The sequence below is a fragment of the Manacus candei genome, unplaced genomic scaffold, assembly GCF_025592945.1.
Source record: "Manacus candei isolate 608988 ecotype Guabito, Panama unplaced genomic scaffold, ASM2559294v1 h1tg000086l, whole genome shotgun sequence".
NCBI lineage: Eukaryota > Metazoa > Chordata > Aves > Passeriformes > Pipridae > Manacus > Manacus candei.
The window spans coordinates 7409001-7421738 of NW_026138134.1; the positions used below are offsets into that span (position 1 = coordinate 7409001).

General features: G+C 55.2%; 1 protein-coding gene across 3 annotated transcripts in view; it reads left to right on the top strand.

Annotated features, from left to right (window-relative positions):
- Positions 1 to 11406, top strand: part of ZBTB16 (zinc finger and BTB domain containing 16) — a 54107-nt gene extending 42701 nt beyond the window's left edge. For all 3 annotated transcript variants that reach the window (XM_051812348.1, XM_051812347.1, XM_051812346.1), the window contains exons 5-7: positions 5684 to 5854; positions 7981 to 8148; positions 8420 to 11406. In XM_051812348.1, the coding sequence (XP_051668308.1) occupies positions 5684 to 5854; positions 7981 to 8148; positions 8420 to 8649 (569 nt within the window). In that variant the 3' untranslated portion in view covers positions 8650 to 11406. The remainder of the gene's footprint in view (positions 1 to 5683; positions 5855 to 7980; positions 8149 to 8419) is intronic.
- Positions 11407 to 12738: the final 1332 nt, after the last annotated feature.

Below are 12738 nucleotides of genomic sequence, written 5' to 3' on the forward strand. Positions count from 1 at the left end.
AAGGTTTGAGGGGTTTTTTTAATCCCCCGTGCTTGCAAGGTCAGTGTTGTACATCTGCTCTGAAACACCAGAGTTTTCCTTGGCATTGGTAAAAGGGTGAGTGGGCATGGAGGCAGCGGGCAGTGCTGGGAGCATGCCCTGCCCTCCTGTTGCTGGAGCAGGCACATGCAGCCTGCAAGGAAAAACCAGCAGCACTGGCAGAAGAGCGGGCAGCGCTGGCTGCTTTTTAAGAATTAATTTCTCGTAGTCAGTTAAGTTGGGAAGAAAGCTGCTCTATCTCTGAGTAAATAATAATAATCAAACAAATGCCCCCTTGGGAGAAGTTCCCTTCCATAAAGATGTTAATTAGCATGGAAGCCGAGCCATGGAGTCCGGAGGCAGCCTTTGAAACCAGGATGATTTGGTGACTCTGGCACGAAACGTGCACATCTCTGTTTATCATCCAGGGTTTTCCCCTGTCTCTCCACTTAACCATGAAGTTTGTAGAGACTGTTCATCTCGGTACAGAAACAGGTGCCACCATCACCCCTCAATAGCACTGGAGCGGGTGAGGGTTGCGAAGGGTTGGCTCTACATGACACCCCTGCAAACCCAGGTATCCAGGCAGGCATGTACAGGTGTCCCTCCTCAAGGAAGGGTCCTTCACACTGCCCCACGGGTGCACTTCAGTGCAGCCACCAAAAACATCACTTTGGGTTTCATAATAATCCCAAAAACAGACAGTGAAACTCGGTTCATCTTCTTACCCTGCGCATGCATCCAGTGCCCTCCTGGGGCAAAATGCAGCCTTGGTGCTGGTGCCATCACCAATGTCCCCAGGCCATGCTGGTGCCCACTCTCCTACCTGTCCTTTATCACCCATCCTCTTCCTCCTCAGCTCAATGGCAGCAGGACATGCGCAGTGCCCCCAGGTAGCCTTGTGCCAAGCTGAGCCCGGTGCCTTCAGGCCGTCCTTAAGGCCAGCTGTGCCAGGGCTCAGGTGCTGGAGCTTGTGACAGGATGTTCCAGGTAATGTGCCCCTTGCCAGCACTGGTGCCTCTCCCAGCCTTCCCGTGGGCAGGGCTGGAAGGGAGAGTTATCTGCCTCTCTCTGACTGTCATTGCCAATGGCTCCTTCCTCCCCAGTGCTGCTGTTCCTGCATGCCAGGGCCTGCAGCCACCCCTGCAGTGGCAGCCAGCAGCATTGGCCAGGAGGTGGAGGCTGGTAGGGAGCCCTTGACGCACTGCCAAAAAAAACATCAAACATCCCTGAAATCTCAGGAGAACCAACAGACCTCAGGCTCCTGCTTTACATGGTCAGGTTGTTTTGGAGCCACTCACCTCCGTCTTAAGGACAGCAGTAGTATCAGCTCACCTCTTTGGCACGTGCATTATATAAGAGATGATGTTAAACATGAAGAGTGAAGGAGGAGGGAGCCTTGTGGGAGACCCCGAATTAGCAGGACACAAGTCGGGGATTTCAGGGTGGATGCAGGAGGCAACATCATCAGCATCCATCGACATGAGCACCCTCATGCCTGAGGTAATGCCTTCCTGGTGTACCCCTCTGCAGCCTTTGATTCTGAGTTCTTGATTATTGCAGCAGTGGGTGGATCTGCCTCATTTTTAGTCTGATAACACGGCTCTGAGGACAGGCAGGGAAAGATGGCAGTGTAACAAGGAGGACTGAAAGGGCTGGTTTGGTTTGTGCATCCTGGCGTCGGCGCCACGTGTCTGGGGACTGCCTGCCCCGTGCTGCCACAGCTGGGGCTCAGCAGGGGTTGCTTCACCAGCACGGTGGCACTGGTCCCCTTCAGTCCCCCCTCCCCTGCTGCTGCAGCATCTCCAGGTCACCCCACGCCGGCCCGCACAGCGGGTCCGGGCTCAGCGGTGCTGCCGGGAGCTCTGGGGGCTGGCGGGACAGCTCACACGCTCGCGTTCTAGCACGGGGGGAAAAACTTGAAGTCAAATGTCTGAAAGTCAGATCCCTTTTTAGTATGAATTTGCTGTATCTCATTCTGAGCACTAATTCCAATTTAATTGCAAGTGGCCTGAAGCCTCTTCAATAGGAGTAACAAATGGTTTGATTTTGTAAACTTCATCAGACTGCATTTTAAATGCGACACACTAGCCCGGCTCGAATGCCAATGAAGCACTGAAGTAGCTCTCTGTTTACTAATTATCCGTTTTTACTTCAAGCCACGCTGGCTGGCTTGTCTGATTAAATCGGATTTGTGGGATAGAGAACAGCTAGCAGAGTTTTCTCTATAGTAAACGAGATTGAAACTATGGCCCGCCTGGCTGCACACTGTAAATTATATTTCCTTTTAAAGGGGACGTGTCGCCTTTCTGCCACTGGCACACCTCCTGCATCCATAACTCCACCAGAGTCCGGTGCCGGGGGAAACCCACCCCACGCTTCCTCCCTCGCCTGTTGCCATGCTGGTTTTTGGTTTAATTCCTGCTCTGGCAGAGGCAGCGGGAGGGAGGCAGTGCTGTGCTTGATGCCACAGTGCTGCAGCATCCCTCACCGTGACTCGGACGGGCACGCTGTCACACGTCACATCTTGCTTGTCATCAGGTCTGTGGCAATGGCACTGCTTTGGGATTGGGCTGCTGGAGAACAGCAATGTGCATCTCCAGGCTTGAGGCCATAGGCTTTTCCCTCCAGCAAGCATCCCTCCCCTAAAAACCGGTTTTGGGACCACCTCCTATTTAAAAAGGGTCCTGCAAGACACAGCCAATGTGCTCGCCCAGAGAGCATCCAATACCCAACTCGCTCCAGCTTCTGTTTGCAAACCCCGCAGCAGCACCAACAGCTGCCCCACGAACAGCTTACTGCTGCCAGCACAGAGCACAGGGTCTGGCAGGGACACAGAAACCAAGGACGATGGGCAAAGGTGGTGGCCAAAAGTGGCCAAATGCAGCGTGCAGGGCTGCACTTAAACCTCCCCGGTTGCTAAGACTTTAATTCTGCGAGCTTGACCTACGCCGCCCCTTCCCTCAGTATCTATCTTTGTGCCCGGGGGCTTTTTATATTTTAATTTGCTTTTGAACGTCCTGCAAAATTAATGGCGCGCTCGGGGCCATTGTGCAGTGTACAGTAGAGGGAAGGGCCGTCGGCGCCCGCCGAGAGCCGGCGTGTTTCCCAGGGAATGAATTGCTCGCCCGCCTTCACCCCTTTTAATTGTTGACAGTAAAAAGCGTTTAAATGCTGCTTAATTTGTAATCATCTTCCTGCAAAAAGGGGAGAAACCATTAAAATGTCAGAGAAATGAATAAATCCGTCTCTCACTGATTTGGGGTGGCAGTGTTTCTTTATCAGAGGTGATTTTTCTTCCAATGGCTGAGGGCTGGCTCGGGGCTGCTGCGGCTGGAGCCCAGGGATGTGCTCATGGCAGGACAAGGGACCGAGTCCAGTGTCAACCAGTGTGGCCCCCTCTCATGAGCTTTCCCGTTTTTTCCTACCTCCCATCCTCTCTCCAAGGGTGGGACATAGCTGACATGTAGCTTAAAAACAAAAATCAAGTGACTTGAAGGCCGGCAGCAGGCGGTGCCCAGCAGAGCCCTGGCGTGGTGCCTGCTGCACCCCTTGGCTGCTGGAGAATGTCACCAGTGGAGCCTCAGGGCTGGGAACAAGCAGTGCCTGAGCTCGGTGCTCCACGTCCCACTGCAGGGCCGTCTCCCACATCCTCCACCTCTGCACCCGGCCAACATCAGCCTTTGCGCCCTGCAGATGCTCTGCTCTCAGAGGGCAGCTGGCACTGGGTGCCTCCACAGGCCATGCCAGTGCATGTTGACCTCCCACTTCGGGGTGTTTATCTACTTAATGATGCATTACTTGGAAAAAAAAAAAAAGGCAATTAAAATCTGCCTTTTGCAGGTCCTAGGAAGCAACACCCGGGGGATGCCCAGCTCCGGGGACCAGCCCCGTCCTCCGTGTGTGCACAAGGCAGCTCGTCCCCATCGCTGCGGCTGCTGGAGTCGGCCCACTTTTTTATTCAAGCGGGGGCCAATTAGTTTCACAAATGAGGGCCCTACGGTGCCAGGGAGGATTTGTTACGGCCCCGCGCGCCGGCCCGGCGGCATTGTCCTGCCCTCCGCCCCCACGGGAGCCCATTGTCCCCGGCCCCAGCGGGGGCTGCTGGCGGCAGATTTATCGGGGCCGGCGTCCCGCCGGCCGGGGCCTCCGCTCCGCAGCTGGCCGCGGCGCTGGGGGCTCAGCCCCGGGGACCTTTGACCCGTCCTGCTGTCACCGCCGGGGCCGCCGAGGGCCGCGGGGCCACATACCTCTCGGGATTTGCTTTGCACGGCCCGTTCGGGGCTGCCTGCTTTTTTTTTTTTTTTTTTTGCCTTTTTTTTTTTTTGCCTTTTTTTTTTTTTTTCCTCGGGAGCGTTTTGTCCGCAGCTGCGTGGGGGGCACATGAGTCCGCACCCCCCCGGGATAAATCCCTGCGGAGGGAGAAAGGCAGCTCCCGCGAGGGGCCGCCTCTCTTGCCGCTTTTATTCCCATTTCACTGGGGGTTTTTTTTCAGATTTTGAAGCGGTTTTGGGCAGCCCAGTGCAAGGCTGGGACTGAGCATCCCCCCGGGCAGCTCCTTCGTTCCCAGCAGGGCAGACCTGGCCACGGTGTGCCACCACGCCTGGGTGGGTGACAGTGCAGTGTCAGAGCAGGGTGTGAACCCAGATGCTCTCTGGGATGCCCAAAGCCCCTGGGCCAGCCTGGAGGTGTGGGGCTGCCCAGGAGCATCCTCCCCTGGCACCCGCCTGCATGCCAGGCAGAACCACAATCCTGACAGTGCTGCCCACTGTGTCCCTGCCACGTGGTGCCAGGGTCCTGCTGGTTCCCCTGGGGTTGGTTTTGCCAGCATGGCAAGCAGCCCCCCACCCCTGCTGTTCCTGAAGGCAGCAAGGATCCATTGGTTACCTTGAACATCTTGTGCTGCTAATGAATTGCTAATACAATTTTCTAGCTAATTTTATTTCCATAGTCCTCACATTTTAATGTCTCCAAAAAGCGAGCATTTATTTGCTTAATCTCCCTGCGTAATACAATTTGCAGTGACTCACAGGTTCTGAACAATCAGCTATGCATAAGTGAAAACAAACTGTTTAACAGCACAGAGGTCTGAGATGTTTACAGACAGGGTATGAGCACCTAGGTTGGGGTTTTGTCCCTGTTACGTCACTGCAGCCAGATTTGTACATGTGGGCAATGGGATGGAACTTGGGTCTGAACTGTGGCTTAGGGTCACGTGCAGCACAGGGGTAGGTGCATCACCCTCACATCCCACCCCCTGCTCCCGAGGGCAGCTTTATGGGACGCTTCTTTGGAGTCCCCTTTCCCCTGGGCATTGCAAGGTCTGAGCTCAGCAGCCTTTGCAGGGGTGTGGGGATGCAGTGATCGCCCAACAGCTGCCTTGCATTTGGGCATCCCTTGTCATCCTTAGGGCTCCCACCTGCCTCCAAAGCAATAAAAGGCACTTGACTTCCTCAGCAGTTTCCTTGGGAGGACCAGTGGCAGCAAGGTTGAGGTGGCCAGTCCTGCTGCTGGAACCCCAACAATACCCAGAGCCCTGCAGCTCTTGGGGTCCCCCCTGCTGCCATGTGGGAGTGGGGACCCCCCACAGGGGGGTGATGGGACAGCGGGCCAGGGGTCCTGGGTGCCAGGCTGTGCCTAAGTGGCATCTCTCCCTCTCCCACAGGTACTGACATGGCTGTTTTCTGCCTGCTGTGCGGCAAGCGGTTCCAGACGCAGAGCGCGCTGCAGCAGCACATGGAGGTGCACGCCGGGGTGCGCAGCTACATCTGCAGCGAGTGCAACCGCACCTTCCCCAGCCACACCGCGCTCAAGAGGCACCTGCGCTCCCACACAGGTACGGCGGCACCACCACGGGGGCTTGGGACTGGGGTGGCCAGGGCAGGCTCCTCCTCCATATGTAGAAGAGAAAACTACGGGAAAGAAAGGTGAATTGTCTTAAAAGCATGGAGGTGACTGAAGTGGCCGGAGCTTAAAAACAAAACGGAAACCAGAAAGCTGCGTGTAATAAGTTGATCCGGTCGGAGGTGGCACGTGACCTTCTTAGGGGGTGTGTGATCATATCCGCCTCATCAGCTTACGGTGGTAGATGCACATAATCAGCTGGTGCTCGGCCCTAATGGGATTAGGGCGACCTGTGCTACGTGTAGCTGGTGCTGCCGTGGCCCCAACCAGGACAGGGCTTGGCTGCGGGATCGCCGGGTGGGAGAGCCTTATGCTGTGTCCTCAAAGCACCCGCGCCGTGTCCTCAGCTCCTCCGACGGCATCCCCAGGCAGCTCCTTGGTCCTGGCCACGCCGTCAGCATCACCACTCAGAGCTGGCCACAAAACACCCCTGAAAAAGCTGATCCTTGGGGAGTGAGCAGGGTCATGCGGGATCACATCTGGTGCCATGGTCCTCCACAGGCACATGGGTGAAGCATTCCTCACCCATCCTTTGCCCTCACAAGGGGGAGGCTCGTGTGACCTTCTTGGTAGCAATGCTGTTGCCAGCAGGGAGAAAAATGTGTGCCAAGCCAGGATGCCCCTTCTCCTTTCTCCTGTCAGCCAGTGGGCGTGCACATGATCTCCAAAGGGGACTTAAACGTGGCTGCTGGCAGTCTTGTGGATGGTGTCATGGAGGGTTGCTCTGTCCAGACTGTGGCTGGCAGCTGCCAGACCCACATGTGGGCTTGGGGTCCCGATGTGGGAAATGGGAATCCTGTGCTGATGATAAGCATGTTAATGCTGAGCACTGGAGCTATTTATAGCCAGTAATCCGGTGACCTGGGCTGCGGGTCGGGCTGCGCGTGTCCCACCCCAACCTCTGCTGCCTTAGCAGCTCCCGGCTGGGAAAAAACACCAGGATCATCAGCACTTTAGGAGCATTTAATCGTGCTGCGTGGTGCCATCCTGCACGGCTGCAGGATGTTCATGCTCTCCCAGGGCCGAGGCACTCCATGGGCCCTGGCTCCCCTAAAAACTGGGTGGATGGAAATGCTGGCTGCCTCTAGCTGCAAAATTGCTGTCCTTGGCTGTAGGATCAAAAGCCAAGGTGACAGTTTGGAATTGGGCATGGGGAGGGGAAAGGCAGCTGCCCACAGGCACCGCTTGCCTCACCTTCAGAGGGGGGCTATGAACTGCATCCCAAGCATCCTCCTTCCCCAGTGCCCAGGCAGCAGCTGCAGAAGGGGGAAAGGGGCTGCAGGGCTGGGCTGCAGCACACAGGGAGAGAGTAAAATATCATTTTAAAGAGGAAGCAAAAGCGCAGGCATGTGAGTATATAACGAGAAGGACAATTTATGCCCAGGCACGAGTGCAGTTTGACACGGGGATAATGAAAAAACGTAGGTCATTGTGGATGACTTAAGCCTTCACAGCTGAAGAAAATGTATGAAATGCGGGGAACATTACACGCTTGGCAGCTCTGCACATCTGCAGCAGGACAAGTGAAATACAGTTCGCCATTCTTTACCATAAACTGTGCTTGTAGGATATGCGGCACAGAGAAATTGTAATTACAGTGACAAGACAAATCAGTAATATTTAAATATTCATGAACAAAGTCTCTGACGATCAATCTATCTTTATTGTCCTTGCCTTCGCGGCTGTAATAAATAAGTAGCTGGAGCCCTCACCTTTCCTTCAAATCATTCTGCCTTTGGTGCCGAACCGGAGTTCATTTATCAGCCACCCAGTCTGGAGTATGGGATATGCCCAGGGCTGGGTCTGTGCCAGTGTTGCCAAGTGAAAAACCTGGGAATTGGTGGCGGGAGGGTTGCAGTGCCCTCCAGTCTCTCTACCCTGCCACAGACCCAAGCATCCCCTCCACACAGGCATGCGGGGGCCAGCATGCTGACACTGGGGCAACTGGAATGCTCTGTCCCTGGGATGGCAGTGGGTGCCCAGACTAAACGAGCTGGGGAGCTGTTTTTGGTATGGCACAGCGGACAAGGCAGCCCTGACCCACACGTGTCCTTGCAGGCGACCACCCCTACGAGTGCGAGTTCTGCGGCAGCTGCTTCCGGGACGAGAGCACGCTCAAGGGCCACAAGCGCATCCACACCGGCGAGAAGCCCTATGAGTGCAACGGCTGTGGCAAGAAGTTCAGCCTCAAGCACCAGCTGGAGACCCACTACCGGGTCCACACAGGTACGTGCTGGGGGGTCTTTGGTGACTCTGGTGGTGCCAGACTGGTTACTCTGGCGGAGATGCCGGCAGCGTGGATCAGGGCAGCAACCGGGGATAACGAACCTCTGGATGCACCGGCACGTAACTATTGTAAATAGGGGATCAATAGTCACATTGGTTCTGCTGTTCATTACTTGGTTATCGGCTGTGCCCGCCGCAGCAGCATCGATGCCGGGCAGTTAATTACTGCCTGGAGGCCCTCAGCCCCCACTGACACCCCCATCTCCCTCAGGCGAGAAGCCCTTCGAGTGCAAGCTGTGCCACCAGCGCTCCCGGGACTACTCGGCCATGATCAAACACCTTCGGACCCACAACGGGGCTTCCCCCTACCAGTGCACCATCTGCCTGGAGTACTGCCCCAGCCTCTCCGCCATGCAGAAGCACATGAAGGGCCACAAGCCAGAGGAGATCCCTACCGACTGGCGGATAGAGAAGACCTATCTCTACCTCTGCTACGTCTGAGGAAGCAGGCTCAGGGTCAACAGGGCCGAGTGGCAGAGGACTGGGCAAAAAAAAAACCAACACCAAACCCGCAGCATCCATGGCCTTTGTTTTCCGTTCTCGTTCGTTGCTTCTCGCTGGAAGGACCCTGTGGCTCACGCCAGGGTGGGGGACGCACCAGCCCCTTCCCCAGCCCTATCTGCACCACCACCCCAGCTGCTCATGTGCCCACTGCCCTCACACCCTTGCTGCAGGGCAAATTTCACCCCTTGCAGTCCCCAGACAGCCCCTCCGTCCCCCTTGGCACTGGCTACTGGCACTGCTGGGAAGACTGTGTAGGAAGGAGGCGCTTCCCTGGAAGCGTGTGTAGGGCTGGTGCTCTGGGAAGGCTTTAATTGCTGGTGTCCTCCGTCACTGCTGATCCCACCGTGGATGACCCGTGGAGGACCCGAGCTCCTGCGTGGTGAGTGGCCCCCATTTCAGCAGGTTCCTGTGCTCCCAGGCTGCAGTGTCACAGGTGGGAGAGCACCAGGGCCCTGCGAGCTGCAAGTGCTGTGGCAAGAGTGTCCTGGGGGATCCTGGCCACAGGAGGGTGTTTGGGGCAGGGAGCCAGCTGTTAGCCAGGCTGCCTCACGCTGCTGCCCGGCATCTGGTCAGCTGCAAGGGGCACCAGAGGCTGCTGCTCTCCCCTGACCAAAGACCTCTCTATGCATTTCCCCCTCCTTCCCCGCCTTCCCAGGGCAAGGGCAAAGCCCCCCATGGGGAGATGCAGCTCGTTTGGTGACGCCTGGTTAATGCCAGTGCTGAAATGGGGGCTGCTGGTGTGTGGTATCACTCCAAACGGAGGGATCCTCTTTTCTTCTGCTGATTTGGGACACCTGGAAGGTGCAAAGTGTGGTGGTTTTTTTTTTTTTTGCCCAGCCCTCAGCTGCAGGAATCTGCAAGTGAGTGGTGTCTGGTGGCAGGTGGCTTCGCTCGCCGCTTTTTTTGCTTTTTATTTGGTTTTTTTTGAACTTCCTTTTGGAATATTTCTGCATTTAGCACATTTTACTTGAAATTACCTCATTTTTTGTGACCTCATGAGCTTTTATTGATTTGGGAGGGACGGGGGGCAGTGTGGCCGGGATATACCAGCCGCGTGCCCAGGGTTGGCAGTGGAGGGGTGGTGTGACGGTGGCGTCCCTGCCAGCCTCCCGTTGTGCATTATCCTTACCAAAACTGGTATTTTTTGCCTGGCCCCGCGGGGCCGGGGGTGTTGGTTCTGAAGCTACCTCTTGTGTTCGTTTTTGTTGTGTTTCTCCTGCGCGGCCGCGGGCTCGGGGGTTCCATCCCACGGCTTGTTTGTTTTTTTTTTTTTTTGTCGTTTTGCTGCATTGGGGTAAAAAGGGGGAGAAAAGCGTTGTGGGGAGCGGGATGGTGTCTGGATACAGTTTGGAGGGACACTGATGGCTCCTCCGGGTTTGGGGTGCCTGTCCCACCTCTCCTGGTGCCGAGCAGGGATATGCCTATGGGAGCAGCATCCTCCCTCGCACCCCGGTCTGGCTTTGCACGTAGGTGCACGCCTGCGTGTGGGACTGTTGCTGCTCCACACAGGGGGGACACCGCTGCTGTACAATCCGGGATGTGACTGTGGAGAACGGCTCGTTTAATTGTTGTGCCTAAGAAAAAAAAAAAACCTAGAAAAAAATATTAAAAAAAGAAAACAGTTCTTTCACAGAGATAGTTGCTGCAGTTTTCTGGCACGTGCACGGCAGGTCCCCGCGGTGCCTGGGCACTGCTGGACGCGGGTGCCACAGTGCCACAGAGCACGTGGCTGAGCTCATGTGGCTTTTTTTTTTTTTTTTTTTTGCTTTAACCTCCCCTCCCATCCTGCCGTTCCTCTCCCTTAGTGCCGCAGCCCCTGCTGCGATGGCATCGGGGTCAGTGTTGGAGCGATGCTGTCGTGTCCCAGGCGCGCGTCCCCGCACTGTTCGCCGTGGCACAGCCCCTGCCACCCCTCCATATATATATATATGAGTATATATATGTGTATCATAGCAGTGAGGACCAAGCGCCGCGTGGGGCCCTGCGGCCCCAGGCTCCCTCTCCCCTGGCTTGTCGTCGGTGTCGTGAGCGCCCGCCTGCCCGCCCCGTTGCTCTGTGTTGCCGCTCGTGGTTCGGGTCCGTCGCTGTCCTCGTTCCGTCTACCTCAGCACCTCTCTGAGCCCGGGCGCAGAAGGTGCCCAAGTTCCCCTTTGGTTTTCTCAGAGTATCTATCGGCTCCTATTTTTTGTACGACTTTTGCCCGTCTCCCCTTGCCGTTTGCTCCCCTGCGGTTCTGCTTGTGAGTCCTCTCTGTCCTCTAGCCACAGATGCCATTAGCTAAGTTTCCTGAAAAATAAAGAAAAACTAAAAAAAAAAAATACAAAAAAAAAAAACAGTTGTGGTGTCTCCTAGTTGCAGCTCTCTGCACCTGCCTTCGTCCTGTGTAGATTCAGATGCATTTCTTTGTAAGACTTCAGTGTTTCTGACAGGAAAAAAAGACAAAAAAAAAAAAAGGAAGAATATACTGCTGCAGGTTTTTTTCTCTCCATGTGTCACTAAGTGAAGTTCGTGCCTTCTATAGCAAAGAGAATATTTTTTACATCCTACTAACAGTAGATTTTTTTGTAGTGAACATTTTTTGTATTTTTATTTATAAGTCTCATAAGGAAAATAGCAATGTTCAGTTGTATACCTTGAAATCTGCAGTTAGAAAACAAAAAAACAACCAATAAAGTTAATTCCGTTGTCTCGGTCTGCCGTGTCCCATTCCTGTGCCAGCTGGGAGGAGGAGGAGGAAGGATGCATCCCACCGGCCTGGGGCAAGCTGCAGGGAGATCCACAGTGGTGAGTTTGGGGTGCCTGTTCAGAGGGGTGGTGAGGGGGGTTCTATCCCTAAACCAGCCACAGTGGGTGGGGGTCCCCTCAGGACATCCCAATGGATGGGGAGCATTCCACAGCCCTCGCCCCAGGACGCACGGCATGCTGCCTGCGTGGCTCACCAGGGAGCGGAGCAAGTTTGCCTCAATGAAAGTGAACTCGTTCATTTAAACCTGCCTGCAGAGCCGTCCGGCCCCCTGCTGCGTTAATTATCCTGTAGTTCCCGACTGATTGCTGTACACTAAGCTTAAGCCCTCCTTTATTTATTTACTGACTACATTAACAGCAGCGCCTGCTCTCCTTTTGTGCTGTGGCAAAAGGCATGGCACCGCACGCCGTGGCGGAACCAGGTGGGTGCTGCCAGCATTGCCCAGCTGTGCCTGCACCCGATGGGTGTCATGGTGCAGTTAGATGTTAATTACAGCACGGCTGGAGTCACTGGGCACAGAATATTGCTTAGTTTTTATCAGGGATGGATGGTGTGTGCCAGGCAGCAGTGTGTGCCAGTGTCAAGGCCAGGCTTGTCCCCTGCCCCAGGGCTTCCCAGTGGGTCTGGGGAGCTGCATGCCCACCCCAAGGTCCTGATGGTGGTCCCTGCCTCCCCCAGTTCTCCCCAGCACAGTTCTTCAGGAAGGCTTTGGACAAGTGGTGGGGAACTTTGATCCTGGTTTGGGCAAGCAGAGGTGGTCCTTCTGTGAACAACCTGTGGGCTGCAGTGCCCTGGGAGAAGGGGAGTGAAGGCCCTTTCAGTGTTTGGCCTGGCACAAAGGCGTTATAATAACGGGGAAATCGCAGTAGGACCAGGCCTTTGTGTGCACGCTCGCGCAGCAGCTGGGAGCGATTATGCTGCAACAATGTTCTGTTCCATCAACATTATGTCCTCATTAAACCTTTATTAGGAGATTAGATTCAGATTTATTGATTTTTTTTTTTTTTTTAAGAGGAAAATCCAGGCTCCTCTCGGAGAGATGCCTGGAACTTTTTCCTGCGTGCGGCACTTCTCGAAGTAGCGAGAGGGCAAAAGGTGAATCTGGATCTTTACTCCAGCATAGGCAGCCTCCTCTTCCGGGGGAAAGGACCACTGAGCTGCACGAAGGGGTTTGCTTGGGTTTGGAATGCTTCCTAGCACAGGGAAGGACAAGGACCAGGTGGCCACCAACACACTCCATGGGATGCAGCAGCACAGGTGAGCATCTCACAGTGTGGCCC